This window comes from Odocoileus virginianus, chromosome 27 (assembly GCF_023699985.2).
Source record: "Odocoileus virginianus isolate 20LAN1187 ecotype Illinois chromosome 27, Ovbor_1.2, whole genome shotgun sequence".
NCBI classification, from domain to species: Eukaryota; Metazoa; Chordata; class Mammalia; order Artiodactyla; family Cervidae; genus Odocoileus; species Odocoileus virginianus.
In genome coordinates, this window is record NC_069700.1 from 26,600,685 (window position 1) to 26,622,690 (window position 22,006).

General features: G+C 49.6%; 3 protein-coding genes across 11 annotated transcripts in view; 1 reads left to right on the forward strand and 2 right to left on the reverse strand.

The window, feature by feature from the left end:
• Positions 1-149: 149 nt before the first annotated feature.
• On the reverse strand, positions 150-8,670 carry MAD2L1BP (MAD2L1 binding protein). Of its 5 annotated transcripts, none has more exons than XR_011483905.1 (5): positions 7,873-8,136; positions 5,224-5,669; positions 4,338-4,603; positions 1,575-2,180; positions 150-415 (listed from the first exon to the last, which is right to left on the reverse strand). XR_011483905.1 is itself a non-coding variant. In XM_070456375.1 (5 exons), exons 3-5 carry the CDS (start codon positions 5,267-5,269, stop codon positions 1,668-1,670), a joined length of 825 nt encoding a protein of 274 aa, XP_070312476.1. In that variant the 5' UTR covers positions 5,270-5,669; positions 7,873-8,047; positions 8,187-8,670; the 3' UTR covers positions 150-1,667. The 5 variants fall into 5 exon arrangements, 4 of the variants coding, with proteins under 4 accessions (XP_070312476.1, XP_020769764.1, XP_070312478.1 ...); XM_070456375.1 differs by adding an exon at positions 8,187-8,670 and having other exon boundaries at positions 150-2,180; positions 7,873-8,047; XM_020914105.2 differs by having other exon boundaries at positions 150-2,180; positions 5,224-5,422; positions 5,584-5,669.
• On the forward strand, positions 8,198-21,638 carry GTPBP2 (GTP binding protein 2). Of its 4 annotated transcripts, none has more exons than XM_020914102.2 (12): positions 8,198-8,275; positions 11,609-11,635; positions 11,919-12,103; positions 12,397-12,505; positions 12,974-13,171; positions 13,470-13,644; positions 13,783-14,002; positions 14,422-14,557; positions 14,677-14,735; positions 15,282-15,453; positions 15,898-16,062; positions 16,292-17,555. In XM_020914102.2, the coding sequence occupies exons 1-12, from the start codon at positions 8,234-8,236 to the stop codon at positions 16,466-16,468; spliced, it is 1,665 nt and encodes a 554-aa protein (XP_020769761.1). In that variant the 5' UTR covers positions 8,198-8,233; the 3' UTR covers positions 16,469-17,555. The 4 variants fall into 4 exon arrangements, with proteins under 4 accessions (XP_020769761.1, XP_020769762.1, XP_070312472.1 ...); XM_020914103.2 differs by lacking the exon at positions 8,198-8,275 and adding an exon at positions 8,997-9,182; XM_070456371.1 differs by lacking the exons at positions 8,198-8,275; positions 16,292-17,555 and adding exons at positions 9,576-9,797; positions 19,072-21,638.
• The window catches only part of POLH (DNA polymerase eta), a 27,651-nt gene continuing 24,889 nt past the window's right edge, over positions 19,245-22,006 (reverse strand). For both annotated transcript variants that reach the window (XM_020914073.2, XM_020914074.2), the window contains one exon: positions 19,245-21,083. In XM_020914073.2, the coding sequence (XP_020769732.2) occupies positions 20,189-21,083 (895 nt within the window). In that variant the 3' untranslated portion in view covers positions 19,245-20,188. The remainder of the gene's footprint in view (positions 21,084-22,006) is intronic.

Below are 22,006 nucleotides of genomic sequence, written 5' to 3' on the forward strand. Positions count from 1 at the left end.
CCTTTAAGCCGACCCCGCAGCCTATCCATTTCCGAGTGGGAGATATGGCCCTGTTCCTCTTCTGTAAGGTACTATCAGACAAAAATAGTGGAGAGTCCAGCTGGCGGAGTATGCTTCAAGTGGACACAGCACAGAAAAGAACTCAAACCTTTTGTTTGCATTGATTCTATATTTACTTAGCACCAGTAAGTGGCAGGTTCCACGCCAGGAAACACAATCTGAAGCCAGAGATGAAGTCCCACAGCTTTCCAATGCTACCAAATTCAGCAGGGCAAACCCTGTTTAATCATCTCAGAGTAAAATCACCCAGAATGTACAGTACAGTGTAAAGCACTCAGCCTCTGGAGTCAGCTGGACTGGATCTGAATCCAGGTTTCAACACTTAGGCAAGTTATTCAGTCTCCCCAAGCCTCATCTATAAAACAGAGACAATAATATGAAATCTATAAGGTTGTTAGATTAGATAATATATGTAAAGTGCTTAAAACCTACTAAAAATATAAACTATTTTTCATGTTTTCTTAAAGTATAAAAAATAGTATATATTGTACACACACACACACACACACACCCCACACACCTATCTCCAACACCAGCAGGGTGAGGATTCTGCCGTCAACTTGCTTCCAAGAAATAAGCAGATGTTCTCAGGGACAAAGAGCGTTAGTGCTCAGTGGTCAGGACAGCACCAAGCTGGCGAGGACAACACTAAGGATCAGGATGGCCAAGCCACAGATGGCGCTGAGGGATGGCCACTGGCAGGAGGGCAGGGATGGCATGAGGACAGTACTGCCAACAGTAACTGCCAGCAGCCACCACGCAACTGCGATGGAGACACAGGGCGAATTCCAGAAGGGATACGTGGCCTCAGGGAAGTGACTCTACTGGGAAGACCCGGTGTCTTAGCCTCTGGTTCAATCAGGCTTTAGGTTTTCTTTTCTCAGGTCCCTCCCACTATGTGACCTCTGCTTTGGGTACACATACTCTAAGGGTCACAGAAACCAACATGTGGCAAGCAAAGAACATCAGGCTAGGAGTTAGCTGATGAGGATTCTTAGTCCCAACTCTGCTATCAAACTGTTAAAGAACCTTGGCCAAGTCATTTCACTTCCCATATTGGCCCAGGAATAATGAAAAGAAAGAACTATTAGAAAAAAAAAAAGAAATCATGGAAGGCTGAAGCCTAAGAGACCAAGGGAGAAGATTACTTTAGCTTTAAGCCTCTTTAAGTCTCTTTAAGCCAAAAATGTTTCAGGAAAATTTAATATGAATCCATTCATTTTATAACATATTTAAGTCCACGAATCACAGCCACATTATGTCCCTGTTAAAAATTCTGAAAAGCCACAGCAAAAACTAAAAAGGGTCACCTCCCCTCAGCCCCGGGGGTGGGTGGGCAGGGGAGGGAGCCTGCCTATGGGCCCATGTTTGCTTTCCAGCCCCCAAAAGAAACACCTGACCCAGCACCTTCTGGGAAAATCAGCCTGTGATTCAAAGAGATGCTTGTTCAACCATCCGTCCACCAGAAAGTCTAAAGGGGGCAGGCAGCCAGAAGGACAGAACCTTCCTCTCACCAGGAATTAACTAGCTCCAAGCAGGAGATGGGTGATGTGGTGCTACCAGGGGAAAGATAATTTAGCCACTGTGTTCACGATGAGCATTCCCATTCATTCGTGGAAGCCTTTCAGTGTCACTGGTGCCTGGAACCAAATGTAATCCTCCCAGGTTGTAGCTGGGATAGCGGGTCGGCCACAGGACAAGGTCACAGTCAGCTTGTGGCCCCGGCTGGGCACTCTGTAGTTGAGCTTGGGTCGAAACCAATCCTCTCCACAGTCGCGGTGACCCTGCACCATGACAACGGTGCCCATGAGTGGAGGGACCTGCAGTTCACTGAAGGCATCAGCCAGGAAAATGGCTCGGAAGAGGCGGCGCAAACAAGCTGCCGTGCTCAGGCTCGGGTCCATGCTGTTGGGGGCTAATCGGGACAGGTCAAGCTCGTAGAACTCCTTGGGGCTGAGGGCATTGCCCCCAAGGAGGATCAGAACTCGAGGGACTAGTGTCCGGGCAAAGAGTCCCTCCAGGTGGCTGAGGACACTCTCCAGTTCTGCCAGGGTTTGCTGGCATTTCCTGCTGCTCACCTCAGCAGTGGCCCAAGGTTTCTTCTTCACTGCGTCCTCTGCCTGTGAGGACAAAGAATGGTGACAGAGAAGGTCTGCAAGGTAGACGAAAGCTAATACCCTTTGAAGAACCCTGCTGGGACGGAGCAGACTTATAGGACTGGAGCTCCAGATCAGTGAACCGCCACACTCAAGACCCTGGGTTTCATCACAGGGAAATGTATCAAAAAGGAAAATAGATTCTTTGTACAAAATCTTAATTCTTCTGCACTCAGAATAGCAAAGACAGTGTACTGAAGCAGGAGGGCATCCAGAAATTAGCAACTAAAATACTGAAGTACTCATGTGGTGGCATGGCAGGTAGTAAGCTTTTGCTGTGCTGAAAATAATAACAAGACTGAGGACTGGGGACTTCCCTGGCGGTCCAGTGGTTAAGAATCCACATTCCAACGCACAGGACGAGAGCTTGATTCCTGCTTAGGAAACTAAGATTCCCATATGCCACAGGGCAACTAGAGAGCCTGTGCTGGGCAACTATTCAGCCAAAAAAAAAAAAAAACCACCAAGGATTATTTGGTCTAATAAATTCTGAAGTTCATCCTCCAGTTAAACATGGCATTCATGTTGAGGTTTGACAGAAAACAGCAAAATTCTGTAAAACAATTATCCTTCAATAAAAAATAAATTTTTTTTAAAAATGTGGCAAACTGATGGAAGGGAGGAAGGAAGTGAAAGAGTGGGTGGGAGAGAGGAAAAAAGAGGGGAGGGGAGAGAAAGAGGACTCCCAGTGGCAAAAATAACTAAAAAACAGATGACAGTGGCTAAAGACAACAACAAATTTTTGGAAGAGAGAAAGTAGGAAGCACTCAAGAGAGCTGAATAGCAAGTGCTGTCAGAGGGGACTCCCCTGAGAAGCAAAACCACACTGAAGAAGCCCATAAAAGGCACAGGAGTTGTTCACTCAAGCACCACAGAACACAAAAGTGAACACATGGGGACTGAGTGAACACCTGTGCAAGGACCCTCAGCATGCGTGCGTGCTAAGTCACTTCAGTCATGTCCGACTCTTTGTGACCCTACGGACTGGCCTGCCAGACTCCTCTGTCCATGAGATGCTCCACGCAAGAATACTAGAGTGGGCTGCCATTCCACTCCAGGGGATCTTCCCAATTCAGGGATCAAAACTGCAACTCTTATGTCTCCTGCACTGGCAGGCAGATTCTTTACCACTAGTGCCACCTGGGAAGACCAGGACCCTTAGATGGCCTGCCAGTTTCCCCCACCCAAACATAGTTGTGGAAATGTTCTTTCTCTCTTTCCTTCCTTCCTTTTTCTTTCATTGAGTAGTGTATCAGATGGGAGCACAAATAAATGTGTTCAGTTTACCATGTTTAACTAAAAGATAACTCCAAAATCACCTTTATTAGAGCAAATAATCCTCTTTCCCTTTATCATTCCCACCCATGTCCTTTAAGTCTATCAGCTAGCTCACAGGGCCAACCATGCACACAGAACTTTCAATGACTTATTCTTAAACATTCAGACACCAAATAAAAGCCTCAACTGTGAAAGAGACCAAAACAAATAAATAGGAAAGGAATCTGGAAGAAACAGAGACAGTGCAAGGGACAGAGGAAAACTACAAAAACACAGTAATTAATACCCGAAAGTAAGAGAAGTTCATACAGACAGGAAACAACAGGATATAATTAAAAAGGAACATGTGGGACTTCCCTGGTGGTCCAGTGGGTAAGACTGTGAGCTCCCAATGCAGGGATCGAACTAGATCTTGCTTGCAGGTTGCAACTAAGACCCAGCACAGTCAAAATAAATTTAAAATATAAAAAATTTAAGAAAAAGTTCTTAAGACTGTGACTGCCAAAAAATTAAGTGTAAGAATATAAACTCAAGGAAGAAAAGTATAACAGAAACAAAGAAATGAGGATTTGGAGAGAAAATACACTAAAATTAGAGGATCAGTTCACGAAGTCCAAACGTAACATAAAATAGAAGTTTCAGAAAAAGAAAACAAGAGAAAAGGCGCGAAGGCTTTGACTACCCAGACTAGAGTGGGAAAGGACTGAAGCCATAGGGCTGAAACATTCTTTACAGCTGCCTATGCTGACAGGCGTGAAGGTTCCTTTGACCACCCTTTTTACCTGCCATCATCTAACAGCCACAAAGTTCACTCACCAATTTACTCCCAAACCTTGTGCCTACCTGGGGAAAAGGTTTGCGGTAGAAGTGCTTAAGCTGTTCGTAGGGCAGAGGTAGTTGCTGGCGTTGGTACATGATATGTTTCAGGAGCTCACAAGTAAAGCGACAGCAGCCTTCCTGGCTCACAGGCCCAGGAAACACCACTGGAACCATGCAGTCCCTGGGACGAAAGGGCTCCAAAGGGTTGGGAGGTTCCTGGGTGGAGGTGGTCTCAAGTAGTTCTATCTGGGGGTCCTGGGTTTCCTCCGACTTCTCACACCACTCCAAATCTAGCAGGTGCACAGAGGGACGAGAGAGAAAAACGAAAAACTTAAAAGGTCTATGGAGATAACACCCTGAAGCCCGATCTCCTCTATTCTCCAAAGCTAAGCAGGATCCGGCCTGATTAGAACTTGGATGAGAAAAAGTTAAGAGGCCAAAGTCAGTCTTCCCATCCCTTGAGGCGACATCAGCCACCACAGCTGAGAACACACGCCTACACAGGCGGATTCCCTCCGCAAACTCCCCTCTAGACGGCCGCCCACAGGTTCCAATCCCAGTTGCCTAAGAAAGAGACTGCAGGATTTGGGGGGACCGGGTGGCGAGAATGTCGGAGACAGAGACTGGAGATCTGCTCAGAAAGCAGAGGCCCTGATATGGGAAAATGAGTTGAGAGAAAGCGGTGTCAAGCAGGGCCCAGAAACACGTCGCGAAGAAAGAGGAGGGTGAACCAATGGAATCCAGCGCCGCGGGGGCGATGGGAGTCAAAGGGGCCGAGTCAGAGCTGGGAGGGACGCCGGGAAATGGGAAGAAGGAACACGGATTAGTGAAACGACTACGGGCTAAATGACTGGAGGGAGCCGTGGCAGGGAGGAAACAAACTCCTCGAGCTCCGGACTCCATACCTTACCAGGGACTGCAGTCGGGGACTGCACTTCCGGCTCCGGGGCCGCCATCACGACCTCCTCCCGGTTCTCCGTTCGGTTTGAATAGGCGCCCCGCGATGCTTCATGGGAAGCCCGCGCCTCCACTTCCTGTTCTGCTGGCCCGGAAGAGGGAGGGGCGCCGCGTCTGTGTGGCAAAGGCTGTGCTGGGTGGGGAATTGAGCCCTGTCAAGGAGCGGAGCGTAGACCTCCTTAACACCCTTCGGCGAGTCCGTCGAGCCCTCCTCCCACAGAAAGAACGCGGGTTCTCAACTACTTGGCGCTGCCTTCCGAGGACACCGCTCGCCCGCATCCATTCTTTCCTGCGTCCTCTATTCGCTACGCACCTACTTCGTGTCAGGCCCTGTCCTAGGTGCTGGAGTCTCTGCGCGAAGAAGCCAGCGACTGGAGGGGTCCTCAAGGGGTTCAGTGCCTATAGATTCAATGCAGTGTGATGAATTATACGGCAAGGTGTACAAGGGCAGTGGACGCGGAGAACAGGAGCGCCTAACCTAGAGGAGGTGGGAGTGAGGGGTGGTCCAAGAGGAAATTGATCTTTAAGATGAGTAAAGGTAAAGAGGAGGGTCTGGTGGTCCTGGAGACTGTTAAAAACAAGCCCCAAATGGATTCACTTCTGCTAAATCTCACCGAGACTCATTTCCTAACTCTAGTAGGAGTTTCAGCTTCTTCTGGAGTGGAATTATAAACTAACCAGTCTGACATTTCAGCGCTAGTGAGGTAATCTTTAAGATAAATCCCCCAGCATTCCCCCTAAATGGAATTCCCCTTTCTTTTGCTAATAACCTCATTGTACTGCCTCTATTTCTATAAAAGTCTTGCATTTTGTACAGCCCCTCAGAGTGTTTTTGTATTTACTCGATGAGATACTTCCTGATTCATGAATTGTTAAATAAAGCCAATTAGATCTTCACATCTTCAGCTGAATTTTGTTTTTTAACAAGACCTTGAGATACAAGAGCATTCTCAATTCAAGAAATAAAAAGAGTTCGGCTTATGAAGTATTAAGGCTGTGGTAGACAAACAGGAGCCAAATCATAGTAAGGAAGGCTTTCTGAGCCATATTAAAAAATTTGAACTTGTTCCTGTAAGGGGATGGAGGAACATTTGAAAGGTTTAAGTAGGAGAGTGACATGGTTATATTTACATTTTATACTGAAAAATTTAACCTCTACACTGGCTGCAATGTGGAGATTAGATTACAGAGAGGATAAAGGAGGAAATACAGATACCAGTCAGAGCTAGCAATTGGAATTACCCAAGTACATGGTGAGAGAGGCCTGAACTAGGGTAGTCACAGTGGGGTGGAGAAAACTGGGTGAACCCTATAGATATTTAGGAGGTCCAATGAGTAAGGTGGTTGATCCCAGGAAGAGGAGGGATAGTGAGAAACTGTCCAGAAGATAAGCAAAAAAAAAAAAAAAAAAAAAAAAGATAAGCAGACGTTTTACTTCAGCAACTCTATGGCCAGTTGTGCCATTCAATGAAGGAGGGAACACCAGAGGAAGGCCAGTTTTATTGGGTATGAGTAAGGAGAAAAGATGAGTTATTTTTGATAGGTTGAGTTTGCTGTTCCATTGGACAGTGAAGAGATAATTTAGGAACACCATGAGAAGCAGAAATATATATTTGAAAGTCATCAGCATGGGAGTGGATAATCACCCAGGGAGGTTGTATACAATGAAAATGAGCAAGGATCCTGAAGACACTAATGTTTGGGGATGAGCAGAAATAAAAAGTCTATGGAGGAGACTGAGGAGTAGCCAGGGAAGTAGTAATAAAAATAGACAAGTGTTAGGTGATAGAGACCAAGAGAACAAGTGTGTTTCAGCAAACAGGGACCAGCGATCAAAACACTCCATAAAAAGCATAATGATTAAAATACTGTGGTATTGGTTTAGGAATAAACAAAACGGAAGAGAGTCAAGAAACAGATTAATGTATCAATATATACGTAGGTCTTAGCAATGATGAGGCTGACTCTTAAAAGCAAATAATTTGAAACAGCTCCCCATCCATTTAGGAGGGAAAAAAAGATTAGTTCCCATTACACATTCTACATAAAGATACACTCCAAATCAATTAAACATATAAACATAGAAATAAATCTCAAAACTCCTAGAAGAAAATACTGGAGAATAACTCATAATTTAGGAGTGGGGTTGGCCTAGACGTGACACAAAAACAAAATATAAAGAAAAATACTACTAAATCTGACTTTAAAATATATGTAAAGGTACTATACATAAAGAATGAATGACTAATTATGTACTAGGAAAAAAGTCTGCGTGTGTACATCCATTATTTACCCCACAGGCAACCACCTCATAAGCACCTCATAAGCAATCCCTCCAGGAAACTAAACACACATATCACCTTCCATCTCCCAGGACCCTGATCTCCTCCTGGGCAGATATCCCTGCTCCTCCTACTCCTCTGCCAGCCTTCACTCCTGTCTGTGGTAAGCCAGATTGTATAAGAATGGATATCAGAATGGGCTATCCCACCCCAACACTTAAAAGAAGGGAACTGGAAAGAATGAAGCTAAACTGTGTGTGGGACAGCTGAAAGATCTGTGATGATGAGAGCACAAGTGTTATCAGGTGACTGCAGCAGACCTTGGTTATCAAGAGAACCCAGTGGTGGTGGTGGTGGCGGCGGTGATAAGGTTGGAGGAATATTCTTAGCTCTCACTTCCAATCCTCATCTTTCTTCAGCTGTCTCACTCAGCCCCTAAGTAGCAGTTTTCCTGGTGGGGTTGTCCCTGGCTGTCTGCAACAAACCTTCCTTTAGCTGAACAGGATACAGAAGTTACAGGTGCTTTCAACCAGTGAAGGCCCCATAATTGGTTGGGTCTGCTAAGCCCTTTTGCAGATTTTGGTCCTTCTGCTTTCACCGGTTCGGGGAGTTATGCCATGTGGACAGCATCTACCTGATCAGTAATCTGCCTTCCTCCTTGTGGTCCTGGGGGGGGAAGCCATGGACTCCAGCAGGTCTGAACCTCGGCAAGGATCACCAGAGGTAAGCCACTGGTGCTAGTTTTCCAAGGAAAACTGAGGTTTGCAGGGAAGGGTTGTTTTATTTCTGGGCTGCGTTTGAGGATCTCGCTGTTTGTGAAAAGAAGGGAAGTGGACGGTACAATGGGTGAGTGGTGAGTCACGAGACAGCCACGGGGCTGGGAACTGAACTCTGGCGTCCTGACTCGCAGCTCAGCAACACCAACTGCTTCTCCACTCTGCCTTTCTAGTGTGCTGTACACTGGTTTATGTCACTGAATGTGTTTACTCCTTGCTGACTGCAAGAGCCCTAAAGAGCAAGAGAGATGACAGCTTGGCAAGAAAGTCAAAAGTCAGCAATCCCCCGGGCCCTTGGCCAAGTTTCTATTCCAGGCAACTTCCCCCGCCCTCGCAGCGGTTGACGTAACCCGAGCCCCAGCCCCGCCCAAGTAGGGGCCAGGCTCTTCCGACACCCCTGGCTGTTTTAAAACCAAACTCGGTTCTCCCGGATTGGTTCTACTTCAAAACAAAGGGGAGGGGTAATACTCGCTGCGGGCACTCGCCGCAGGGCAGGGCTGATTTATGGATTCCAGCCTCGTGTCGGGGCCACCGCGGTGTCTCGGGCTGCTAAAACCAGCCCCCGGAGGGTGCCAGCCCGGTAATAAAGCAGTGACTACTGTGTAAAGGTGGCATAATCATCGTAACAATAAAAGCCATAATTAGGCTAACCACCATCCGCCTCCGCCCTGGCATTGGTCCTGACTCACCCAGAAGGCACGCATGCCGTCGAGGGAGAAACTGAGGCATGGGCGGAGCCAGTAGGCTGGAGGGACAAGTCGCCCTGAATTCTTCAGCTCTCCAGGTCCAAAACATCTTGTCTGGGATCGCGTTAAGGGGCCAAACCCAGAAGCGCCTACAAGGCTAGATTCTATGTAAGCTCCCCCGACTCCAGTGACTGCCCCACCTCCAGGCCCCTGGGAAAGACCCGCTCAGCTCTCGGGGACTGGAACCAGACTACAGCTCCCTTAGGCCTTTGCGCGCAAAGCCGCGCTCCTTGTCTACGCCCCGAAGCCGCCCTCGGCCCCTTGCGCCGCGATGCCTCCTGGGAGTTGTAGGGCTGCGGCGAGCTCTTTCCGGGAAGCTCCTAGGCTTGAGGACTCTATATCCCATGGTGCTCCGCGGCTGTTTCTGACGCGACCCGAAGGCCAGGGGGTGCGGGGGCGTGGCCTGCGCAGGGCCCCACCCCGCTCTCCTCTGGCTGGCCCGACTCGGCCGTGGCAGTAGGCGCGGGGGCAGCGGCGGCGTCCGCGGCGGCGGTGGCGGGGGGGAGGGGCCGGGCGGGGGGCTGGCGGCAGCGGCGGATGGACTCGCGGGTATCGGAGCTGTTCGGCGGCTGCTGCCGGCCCGGAGGGGGCCCGGCCGTGGGCGGAACCCTCAAGGCTAGGGGCGCCGGCGGCAGCAGCAGCTGCGGTGGCCCAAAGGGGAAGAAAAAGAACGGAAGGAACAGAGGGAGCAAAGCCAACAACCCCCCGTATCTGCCCCCCGAGGTGAGCACCTGAGAAGTGGCGGGGTCAGAGGTAACCACTCCTTCCGGTCCCGGGACTCCAGGAAGGCGGGACAGAGAGTAGTACCCCCTTCCGGTGTCATAGACCCCTGAGAAGAGGAGAAGTTTTTTCCGGTCCAAGGACCCCAGGGAGGAGGGACAGAAAGACTGGGCCTCCTTTCCTGTGTCAGGACCCTGGGGTGGAAGAGTTGGGACGGGGGCGGGAATCTCCCCACTCTGATCTAAGTAACTCCAGGTGAAGTGGGGAAAGGCGGTCCCACCCGCATCCCTTGCGAAGAGCAGAGTAGAATGCCCCAGCCCTTTCCCTGTGCAACTGAAAGAAGGCAGACTGCATCCCGGGATATGAGGAGTTAGAGTTTTCTAAACTTGTTCCAGGGAGGAGAGGAGTACCGGGAAAAGAGCAATATGTTCCCTCCCTCTACACACACACAAACACAAGCGGAGAACACTCTGGCTAAGTCCTCCCGCCCTTTGCCTGTCCTACGAGGAAGTGTGGACAGCCTCCACCTTCCTGCTCCAGCTGTTCCCTAAGGCAGACAATAGTTGCTGCTTTGTCCCTCTGTAGAAAAGGAGGACACAGGGGGAGAGCCTCATCCAGTGGTTGTCAAACTTGCGCACCTTAGAGAATCACCTGGATTGCTGCTCCACCCCTAGAATTTCTGATTCAGTAGCTCAAAGGTATCCCTGATAATCTGCATTTCTTACAAGTTCCCAGGTGATGCGACTGCTGCTGGTCCTGGGATCACACTTTGAGAAACTTTAGCCTAGACCATCATCCTTGTATCAGTATTCTGAAGCCACCCATTCTAATTTTTCATCTCCAGCAAAATGATAAAAAGGAAGGTCTCTGTTGATGGGGAACGATCTCCTTTATACTCCCATGCAATTATGGGTGAAGACCTCTTACGAGCCTGAGAGTCAAAGAGCCTTGAAGGGATGGAATGATGACAGGAAGGGGAGAAGAAAAATTAAATAGCCAGGGAGGAGGAGTGCAGAAATACGGGACTGGCAGAACAGGCAAATCTCATATCCTTTTGCACCTGAGAGGGGAAGGCTCAGGCAATAGGATACTTCTGTATTGGGTCACCTGATACAGGGAAGAGGAGGAGGTGGTGTGATGGATTCAAGATTTCATCTCAGCTGGGGCGTGAGGGTTAGGGGACAGAAGGGGAAAAGCCACAGTGGTCTGGTTTGTGGTGTCTGTCTCCTTCATTATCTTTTCTGAGTTTCTTCATCTCAACCCCAACTATGGAGACTTGTCTCTCCTTCTGGCTCCTCTCTTGTTGGGTTTGTAGTGACCAGTGCTGAGCTCACCCTCTGGCACTGCTCCAAAACCTCTTGCAACCTCTTATTCTTGGTGTCATCAGCTGAGAGGGGTGGGCAGGAAGGAAGTGGTGTCTCTCAGACCAGTGGCGAAGAACGGCCTCCGCAGCTTGGACATGGAGAAGACACAGATGTGGGGACAGCAATTTGAGGCCCTAGGAGGAAGGAAAGACGGTGATCTTGCATCTAAGATGAGCATGCTGCCAGTGATCCAAAAAAGAGGGACTCAGAGTACTGTTCCTGGCTTAGATGGATGACTGACTGTGTTCTTGGAGGCCTTTCCTTCAGAGAGGTCACCCTGGAACTGAGTACATGGCTGGTCTGCCATGGCTTTTGACAGACACCTGCCTAAACAAGCGCAGCTCAAGCTTCCTGCTCTCTTAAGTTAGCTACCTGAACCCCAGTGGGAATCGGGGGAAGTAAAGGTTAGGTCTGGACACTGTGTAGTAACAGCTCCCTGTTTCTTTTCAGGCTGAAGATGGAAACATCGAATATAAAGTGAGTCTTAGGCTGGGGAGGGTCAGGTTGTCCTTGGTGTGGGATGATTTCTTTATGATCCTTCTAACCTTATGCCCTATAGTCATTTAAAGATGTGGTTCAGAGTAAGGGCTCTGTACCTCATTCTGTTGGAAGAGGACTCGCTGTCCGAGGAGGTCAGGGATGAGGGTGGTTAAGAGGAAAGGGAAGGCCCTGGTCCTTGCAGCAGGACAGATGGGGAACCTGTGGGTTCAGCAGGAGCATCTCTGACTTTTCCTTCTCATGGTACTTCACCTGCCCTAAGCTGAAGCTGGTGAATCCATCCCAGTATCGTTTTGAGCACCTGGTGACACAGATGAAGTGGCGGCTCCAGGAGGGCCGTGGTGAGGCCGTCTACCAGATTGGGGTAGAGGACAATGGGCTGCTGGTGGGGCTGGCTGAGGAGGAGATGCGGGCTTCCCTCAAGACCCTGCACCGGATGGCAGAGAAGTATGCTTCCCTTTGGTCCTCCTTTCCCTAAATCCCCAGGACCCGCCTTCTCTGGACAAAGGGCTGAAGTGGGAAGGGTTAGTTTTCTGGCATCCTCTGCCCTGGATCCAGGCTTTTTTGCTCCTTGACTTAAGGTTCATTTGTGTCAAGGGATCTGTGGATGCAGGATAGATTGGAGGCAGGTAGGAAGTGGAGTAAGGTGTTCGGAGCTCTGGGGAGGTATGAGAAGGCCATTGGTCGAGGGGGATGGGGAGTACGGGTGAGATGTGGCAGCTGTGGCCTTGCTGTGACAGAGTCGGGGCAGACATCACTGTTCTCCGGGAGCGAGAAGTGGACTATGATAGTGACACACCCCGGAAGATCACCGAGGTGCTTGTACGAAAGGTTCCTGACAACCAGCAGGTGGGTCCCCACTCCTCCCTGTTCTCACACCCCTGCTCCCTGGGAAGGTCCTCTGGTGGCAGACTCTTCCCTGGCCTGGGACTCTGAGATTTGGTCCCCAGAGACTGCTTATGCCTTTTTTGTTTGTTTTCTTTGGTTGAACTGGGTCCTTGGTGGTGTGCCCCGGCTTTCTCTAGTTGGTGAGCAGGGGCCGCTCTTCATTGTGGTGCATGGGCTTCTCATTCTGGTGGTTTCTCTTGTTGCGGAGCACCGGCTCCAGGGGCACAGGCTGCAGTACTGGTGACTCCTGGACTTGGTTGCTCCACCTCATGTGCAGTCTTTCTGGACCAGGGATCAAACCCATGTTGCCTGCATTGGCAGGCAGCTTCTTAACCACCGCACCACCAAGGAAGTCCCTGCCGCTGCTTTTGACCTTTCAGTGGACAGAGTTGAGGGGTTGGAACTTGACCTCTGACAATTCATCCGCAGTTCCTGGACCTCCGTGTGGCCGTCCTGGGGAATGTGGACTCAGGAAAGTCAACTCTGCTTGGAGTCCTGACCCAGGGAGAGCTGGACAATGGGCGGGGCCGGGCTCGGCTCAACCTTTTCCGCCACCTGCATGAGATTCAGTCCGGCCGAACCTCCAGCATCAGCTTCGAGATCCTGGGCTTTAACAGCAAGGGAGAGGTGCATGCAATCAACGGGACCCAGTGGGACCAGACTCTGAGGATGGGATGGTAGTGGTGAAGGACAGAGTGTGAGGGCAGAATGTGGAGACTTTGTGGAGTAGTGTAGATGAAGGCCCCTGGGCACTGAACCTGCTGTGACCTCCTTAGAAAACAAACAGGGAATCAACTGAACTAAATCCTCAGTGGGGCTCAGGGTTAAGAGGCAGGGTTACCCAGGGACTGGTTTAGGTCCTGGCAACTCATGAAGGGTTGGGGAGGCTGGCCGGGGTCACTGAGAGCCCGGGGCTCTGGGCCAGGTGGTGAATTACAGTGACTCACGGACGGCAGAAGAGATCTGTGAGAGCAGCTCCAAGATGATCACCTTCATCGACCTGGCAGGCCACCACAAGTACCTGCACACCACCATCTTCGGCCTCACCTCCTACTGCCCCGACTGCGCCCTGCTCCTCGTCAGTGCAAACACCGGGATCGGTAAGAGGCGTCGGCGCAGGGGCAGCGCTCACTCTCCTCTCCCGGGCCCCCACACATCTGGGAGCCAGACCACCTCTCCTCTTGTGCTCTCACCCCCCATCCCGCATCCTGACTCTCCCGCCCACCTTCTCTGAGCAGCTGGCACCACACGGGAACATCTGGGGCTGGCACTGGCCCTGAAAGTGCCCTTCTTCATCGTGGTCAGCAAGGTGGACCTGTGTGCCAAGACCACCGTGGAGAGGACAGTACGCCAGCTAGAGCGGGTCCTCAAGCAGCCTGGCTGCCACAAGGTTCCCATGTTGGTCACCTCCGAGGACGACGCCGTCACTGCCGCTCAGCAGTTTGCCCAGTCCCCCAAGTAAGGCTTTCTCACTCCTGAATCCTCAGGGAAGGCTGCCACCAGGCCCTGGAGCATGGGGTACCCATCCCCTTCCTGACAGACCAGACCAGTTCGGCTCAGTTCTGTGGTTTTTCAGGTTGGGATTGTGGGAGGGAGTCTTTGCTGAAGGCTTGACCCTTCCCCCAGTCAGCTTTCCTGACCCCTGGGAACCTGGAGGCAAAGTGCTGTGCCAGGCATTTGCCATCTCTCTGGGCTCTGAGATGGGTCTCAAATGCCAGGCTCATAGAGAGAGGCCCCAAGCTCCTGAGCTGGTTAGCAAATAGGAGAGGGGAGCCCCTGTCCACCCCAAGAGAGGCTTGCCTTTCCATGTAGGGGCCCCAGCCTCTGCCTCCTATTGGAACTTTGCTCATTTGCCCATTCCCTGCCTCCCTCTACAGCATCACCCCTATCTTCACACTGTCCAGCGTGTCTGGAGAGAGCCTGGACCTGCTCAAAGTCTTTCTGAATATTTTGCCGCCACTCACCAATAGCAAAGAGCAGGAGGAACTCATGCAGCAGCTGACGGAGTTCCAGGTAATTGGCCATCTGGACAGGCGGTCAGCGGGGGAACTAGGAGGGACTAATCCCTAGCCCGGAGTCTGTTTTGAGGTTTTGGAGCTGCCAGCCCTTGATAGAATCTTCTTTGGCTTCAGGTGGATGAAATCTACACAGTACCAGAGGTGGGCACAGTTGTTGGAGGGACGCTTTCCAGGTGAATTGCCTTTCTTGCTTGTTATCTACCCCACGCAGCCCTCACACACCCAAGGACCTGAAAACATCATAGCTCACAGGCAACCCTGGTGGTGAACGGATGTGCTTGTTTGTAGATGAGGCTTTTGCCATCAGAGGAGCTGGAGAAAGCTCATAAATTGGCTTATAAGGGAAGAAACTTGCCACTTCTTAGGACCTTTCAGCCCCTGCAGGGGGAAGTGTGGGTCTTGACCCCACAAAGACACCTCGAGTGCATTCAGCTGACTTCGTTGCCACCAGGGAAATGAGGTCCCCTGAGACTCTGCCCAAGGGCATGATTGCCCTTTCAGGAATCAGGTGTTCAGAGTTAAGCCAGCAGGTCCCTGTCTGCCAGGCTCTGCTGGTGTGAGCCTTCAGTCTGGACTGGGGCAAGGCAGTCATCTCCCTTAGCTTCGAGTCACAATTTGGGGTCTCTCCCCCTAACCTGAGGGACTCAGAAGGGAATGACCTAGTAGAAGTAGGTGGGGGGCTTAGACTGACGCTGTGCCTCCTGCCTTCTGGACTGCAGTGGGATTTGCCGTGAGGGGGACCAGCTGGTGGTGGGCCCCACAGACGACGGCTGCTTCCTGGAGCTCAGAGTTTGTAGCATCCAACGCAACCGCTCTGCCTGTCGTGTGCTGCGAGCTGGTCAGGCGGCTACGCTGGCCCTCGGGGACTTTGACAGAGCTCTCCTTCGCAAGGTGAGGTGGAAGAGTGGGTTGGAGAGAAAACACAAAGAGAAGTGCCTGGGAGGCTGGCTACTTGAAGGAGAAGCACCAAAGGTGCTTCAGGGGAACTCGGAGGGAACGTGGTCTCTAACCCAAGAAGGCTGTCTGGGTATGGACGTACACTCTCTGGGTATGGAGAAGGCTTAGGGGACTCACAAAGCACAGATCACTAAATGTGAATCATTGTGTCACAACCCTAGTGTCCAGGACTCTGAAAATACCAAGCATTAGAAGGGTTAGAGGACACAGAGGTGGCTACGGGAGCACTCCTTAGAGAGAAGGGTTTTCAGTCTTTTGAGGGCTTTGTGGTTGAAGTCCTAGAGGAAGAGGAAGCTGTAAAGGGTGGTGAGAGCAGCCCGGGAGGAGAGACTAATGTGAGGTCTGCCTTTCCTGAGTCCGAGGGCTCTGCCTCCCCAGGGCATGGTGATGGTGAGCCCAGAGATGAACCCCACCATCTGCTCAGTGTTCGAGGCAGAGATAGTCCTGCTCTTCCATGCCACCACCTTCCGGCGAGGCTTCCAGGTGACAGTACATGTGGGCAACGTACGCCAGACAGCAGTGGTGGAGAAGATCCATGCCAAGGTGAGGGGACCCAGCCATGCCCCCGTTTTCCCAGGGAACAGTCAGAATTCTCCTGCGTCCAGAAAGGAGGGAACCCTGTCCCCAGAATCAGAGACCTCCCTTATCCCTCAAAGAGCACAAAGCCCCACTCGGGGTGGGTAGATGCCTGCTCAACCCTCGAGGGTGGAGGGCCAAGGCCAGTAGAGACAAGAGGCATGGTCCAGGGCCAGTGACCGTGTATCTGCTGCAGGACAAGCTGCGGACAGGGGAGAAGGCAGTGGTACGTTTCCGCTTCCTGAAACACCCAGAGTACCTGAAGGTGGGCGCCAAGCTGCTGTTCCGGGAGGGTGTCACCAAAGGCATCGGCCATGTCACCGATGTGCAAGCCATTGCAGCAGGAGAGGCCCAGGCCAACATGGGCTTCTGAACTCCAAGCGGGCACAGCTCTGCTGCTGTCCCTACAATACAAAAGGTGACTTCCGGCCATGCTGCCCCCACGTTGGCGGCTCTGTGTGTTAGTAGGCGAGAGAGAGGGGGCGCTCTCCACTGCCTGCTCCCTGCCTCTTTTCTGGAGACATGCCAATCTAGGTATGACCAGGGAGGGGCAGTCAGTCGTGAGGGAGAAGACAGGAGAATTCAGGGCAGTGCTCAGCAGCCTAGTGTTCACCTGGTTGGCTCATCAAGTCTGGCAACCCTGCGGCCTGTCACCGGAGGGAGCTGACCACCGCCACACCGGCCCCACTGTCAGGACTGGGCATGATCCACCGGTGTGGTCCCTGCATGTCAGGAATTGTCACAACTGCGGGGGGTGGTCCTCGAAAGCTCTTCTTTTTCTATACCTCTTCTCAAGGCCATGTAAGTTGCCCACCTCTACTTGACTGTGGACAAAAGACCTCTGTGCCGGGCCATCCGGTGGCCCAGGGTCTGAAGAAAAGGCACAGGGACAGTGAAGGCCGAGCTCCCGCCCTGTGCCGACACACAAGTCAGCTCCTTAGCTTTCTCCCCCTTCCCTTCTTCACTCAAGGGCCACGTCCCCGGTTTATCCTCTCAGAGGCCCCACAGGTGCTATTTGTTGTGCTGGCCCAGGTGTGGGGCCGCCAGGCTAAGACTTGGCCAACCGAAGGTCAGCTGCATGTCAATAAGTCTTGTCCCCACCTCCGCAGTGATCTGTTGATTTTAACGCTGCATCAGCCAGGATGTTTTACTTTCCCCGACCACAGCTCCCCGTCCCACACCCTCACCTCCCCTCTGGCCCCGTGTAAGTCCTCTCTTGTTTTAGTAGTTTGCAGTGAGCATCCCTTTCCCTCTGTTGCAGGGAACCTGGAGGAAAGGGAAAGATGTTGCCATATTTCCTACTCTTCAGGGCATGGATTCCCTCTTTTCCCTTTGTTAAGTGTCCTGGGTTCCCATGGACTCAGGGATTTGGTTGAGGTTTCTCTGCATATATATATACACATATATATATTTAAATACACATATATATATATTGTACAGAATAAAAATGTTTTATTGAACACACCGTGCATATGTTTAAGCCCCAGGCTCATCTTCCAGAGCTGAATTCCTCTCGAGGATCAGAGAAAAGCGAAACCCTTACGCTGCTAAGCCCTGATGGGGGGACAGAACCCATCTGACCCCCCGTTCACCCTGTGTCCTCTCCTCTCCCCCACTTGGGGTCAGTGTTCCAGTGCTGTGACTCACATTTTCTGGCTTGGTTTGCATAGTTCTTTGAGCAGAATAGAAAGTGAAACTGTCACCTTTCCAGCTAAGACAGGTACCCACCCTGTACTTGAGGAGTTGGTCACAGGGTTACATAAGGAGGCTGATGACTGCCCTGTCAGAGATTTGGAGATAAGCGTGCCAGCTATGTAGTGATGGGTAGAACTTAAGAGACGTGGCAGTCTGATCCTCACTCTTTTCCTAGCAATGCAAAGTGAAGTGAGGTTCGTAATACAGTCTAAACTGACTTTTTGGAGCTGAAGGCTACCCACTGAAACCTGTCTTCTTCCTGTTTGTGTTCAGAGTACCTGACTACCACATTCTATGTGTGGAGAAATGTGGTTCAAGGTTAAAATCCAATGCAAAAAACAGGGACTACATTTGCAGTACTGATCCTTGCAAAAGAAATTTAATAATAAGTGTGGCCTATGTTCCCAGAGGTATTCTGCCTTCAGAGCATTAAAGTGAGCCTCCCTATCATTCAGGCTTAGCTGCCCTTTTTGGCCACACTGCACAGCGTGAAGCATCTGTTCCCTGACACCAGGGATCAAATCTGCACCCCCTGCAAGGGAAGCACAGTCCCTTGGCTGCTTTTTAAATATTGCTGGTTTAACTGGCTACTAAGAAGCCTGTGGTTGAAGAACTTCCTACTGGTGTTGGGAACTAAGAACCCTTTACTTCCTTCTGTACAGCTGCTCATAAACCGCTATGAGGGAAGGCTGCAGTCAGCGTGAAGGTACTACAGCTTTCCCAACACTAGCCTTTGCACATCTGTCTGCTGTCCCCTCCATGGGTTCCTCACCAGTATGCGGGGGCAGGGCTGGTATCCCCAAGAAACCAAGGTGTGCTTCCGGTGTGGCCTTGGTTCTTTGCTGGTGCTCCCTCTCCCCTCCCCCCAGGACCGCTCCTGACCTCTAGAAGGCCATTGGAACCAAAGTTTCTACCACAGTGCTTTTCTGTATGACTTCTTCCTGTCTACCGAAGTGTTAACAATTTGTTCAACTTAATCTGTACAGCACCCAAAGGAAATTTCTTTTCAAATTTCTCCCTAGATTAAGAAAGGAAGTTTTAGAAAATGATACTGAGACATCTCCACAAACTAGTGAGGCACTCTGCATTGATACAGCGCTGAGAAGGATGAAAAAGTGTATAAGTAGTCTGTACATTTTGTGTTAGTTCCCCTAACCCTAAAATTTTCATTCTGTATATCAGTCCAATGAATATTAAGCACCTGTTGTGTGCAAAGCACTGTGAAGAATTTTTTTTTTCCATTTTAAATATTTATTTGGTTGCACTGGGTCTTCATTGCAGCATGTGGGATCTTTAGTTGCAGCATGTGAGATCTAGTTCCCTGACCAGGGACTGACCCCTGGGCCCCCTGCACTGGGAGCACGGGAGTCTTAGCCACTGGACCACCAGGGAAGTCTCTGTGAAGAAGTCTTGCCTTTAAGAAATCTACAGATCTAGTAAGGAAGAGCCATGGACACGGTAAGTAATGTCTTTTATTAGATACTTAACTGCCACAAAAGTGGAAAGTATTTTTGGAGGAAGAACTAATTTGCTAGACACAGTGGTTTTCAAATGTTCCCCCTTCAAACTATAGGTACCCAATTTATAAATAAGCTAAAATAAGCCCAGAAGTACTGGTTTGAGTACGTGTACCTTATGCCCCCATCACTCAGTTCACCTTCAGCTGGCTTCTCTGTGTAATCAACATGTCCCACATCAGAAAAGCCACAGCTTTCTATACATAGGCAGAGTTAAGTATACAGTAATATAAACAGACAAGTGCAAAAAGCTACAATAATTCATTTAAAACCCTAAGCTAATCACACTTGAATAGGAAAGAACTGAATAGGGCGGTGACCCTGAAGGCCTAAGCACTTCCCTCTTAAATGTGTATTTAGGGTCTAAGGAAATTTACATTGCCCAGAGGATAGTTATTATCTTCTAGATCAAATTCATTTCTCAAGTTCATTAATACACAGATTCAGCAGAGGTGGGGATAAGGCTGAGATTATGTTTAACAGGTTCCCTTGTGCTGCTGCTGCTGCTCCTCAAAGTCACACTGGGAGTAACAAGGTCCTGGACAAGGTCTTGAGGACATATTCCAAGAGGCAAAGCCAGGTTTGGAACCAGATCTCTTAAGCTCAGAGGCTCAGGCATTCTAAACTGACACTGCTTCCCTAAAGACTAACAATTAAAAACTCAAAACAGTTATGATCTGAAAGATGAGTTTTTACATCCTTATCAGCAATAGGATTTGAATCCATGCCTGTTAAGAGATGGGAGCCTTAACTCAAGATCTGGATTATTTTTCTTATTAAAAATTTCATGAAGTTATAAGTCTCCTTGAGAAGTGAACATACTCTCACCTCCCAGGTTACATATAAAATGTTAACACCCTGCAGCAAGCCTGAGGGCAGCACTAGTGTGTTAATGGCTTAAAAAATGATTCCAGGGTCTGCATGCCCTCAGGCCTGGACCGTTTATTACTGGAGGCCAGAGGGCTTTTGGGATTTCTTTTGCTTTGAGGAGAACTGGCAGGAACAACCTGCGGGTTTGAGGAGTGGGGCTGCAAAAAGGAGTTCTGTAACTCCAATGCAAAGTGATAGTCCGAGTGTTCTGGCATGTCCCACACAGGTACCAGAGAACCACACTTCTCGCAGGGCACTTGGTCCTCAGCAGCCAGAAGACTGGAGGTCATAGTTGCCTTCTGAGCCACCTCCAGAGCAGATGTGGAAGTTAAAGAAGCATGGCTACTGAGGCTGTTCTGGGCCAAATCCATCTCTGTGGGAGTTGTCTTGGGGGATCCTAGCTTCAACATCTTTTCACAGTTAGGGGCACAATCTGGATTCTCTGTTGGAAAATAATTTGGTAACTCTTTAGGACTAGAATGTGGCTTCTGTGGAGGGAAGAAAACTGAAGGATTAGAGAGTTGCTTCTGCTTTAGAAGCAGACTTTTCTGGTTAAAGAAGAGCTCGGTTCCTGTAGTATGACCGCTTTGAAAAGGTAATGAGGGCTTGGATGGCGAATTGCTCATGGGGGCCTGTATAGTGGCAGTAGGAGAAGAAAGTGAAGCTTCTTTGACTTTCTGCTTTTCTGCAGCTTTCTGGAAGAATGATTCCAGAGAAGTGGTTGCTTTCTTGGGCGTTGTCACCGCTGGGCCACTTCCCTGGGTCTTAGCTTCTGAACTGGTGATTGGCACTTTTGGCAGAGAACTTGGGTCACTGCTCAAGAAGATGGTGATGTCTGGACCAGGTGAAGGGGTAGAGGAACAGAATTTGGCAGCACAGAGGAAAAGCATTATAAGGGGAGGGGACCTGTATAGAAAGTGAAAGAATAGATTAGCAGCAGGTCACAGTAAGTTTCTAAATGACTGGGACCCTGGTTCTGCCACAAAAGTGGGTATACTGGGTTCAGCGGACCTGGAATGGGTGGAGAATCTACCATTCTAACAAGTTCTCAGGTGATGCTGATGCTGCGGTCTAGGACCACACCCTGAGAACCACTGGCTTTGGTGAAGACCCAGCAAGTAGGATGTGTAAGTTGGCTCCCCTGACAAGTGGGTTTATTGTTTTCATGATACTGCTTCACAGCTGCTGAAATTCAGGGTTGAAGCAAGACACTATCTAGAGCTACCAAAAAGTTTTAAAATATTCAGACTGGAAAGACTTCAAGAAAAATGCTCTATACAGTCTTCTGTTTTTAAACAGAACCTGAACTCTGATAGATTTTCAACTCTGGAATTTATCTAGAGGATGAAATTTCACAACTGCTTTTGATTACCTAGCCTAGTCTCAGAAATACTTCAAGAAATTTCTGTCATGAAGTTCCTCATTATATCTCATTCCAAATAAATTTTCACAGAAGTTGAATTTCTGAAGATGAAAATGTGCTTTTATATACAGGTTTAGTCCCTCAATGAGGTAAAGGGTCAATGCTATTTTAAGATTATTATGACAGTATCTCACTATTCTCTTTCATGCTTTGGGAGAGTCTTATAATCAGATACTGTTATGCTTCCCTGCCAATATATTTTATACTGTTGGTGAAATTTATTATAATCTGTCAGTTTATAAGGTTTAATGTGAACATAGTATCACAATTATCATTTGGTTCAGTAAAAGCACTCAATATTTGAAAATAAATAGTCTTCATTCTTTACTTAGAATAATTTACTTCTCATTAGAGTCTTTGTAAATAACAAGTATGCCAAGAAGTAAGTATTCTTCAAGTAAGTAAG

Bases quoted from the DNA above. Each gene is read 5' to 3' on its own strand.
- GTPBP2 (XM_020914101.2), top strand. From the start codon at position 9,612: ATGGACTCGCGGGTATCGGAGCTGTTCGGCGGCTGCTGCCGGCCCGGA. The intron at 13,172-13,469 runs GTGCATGCAATC...GCTCTGGGCCAG, and splicing joins GCTTTAACAGCAAGGGAGAG to GTGGTGAATTACAGTGACTC. The intron at 14,736-15,281 runs GTGAATTGCCTT...TCTGGACTGCAG, and splicing joins GTTGGAGGGACGCTTTCCAG to TGGGATTTGCCGTGAGGGGG.
- MAD2L1BP (XM_070456375.1), bottom strand. From the start codon at position 5,269: ATGGCGGCCCCGGAGCCGGAAGTGCAGTCCCCGACTGCAGTCCCTG. The intron at 4,604-5,223 runs GTAAGGTATGGA...TGCACCTGCTAG, and splicing joins GTCCCCGACTGCAGTCCCTG to ATTTGGAGTGGTGTGAGAAG. The intron at 2,181-4,337 runs GTAGGCACAAGG...TTGTCCTCACAG, and splicing joins ACCGCAAACCTTTTCCCCAG to GCAGAGGACGCAGTGAAGAA.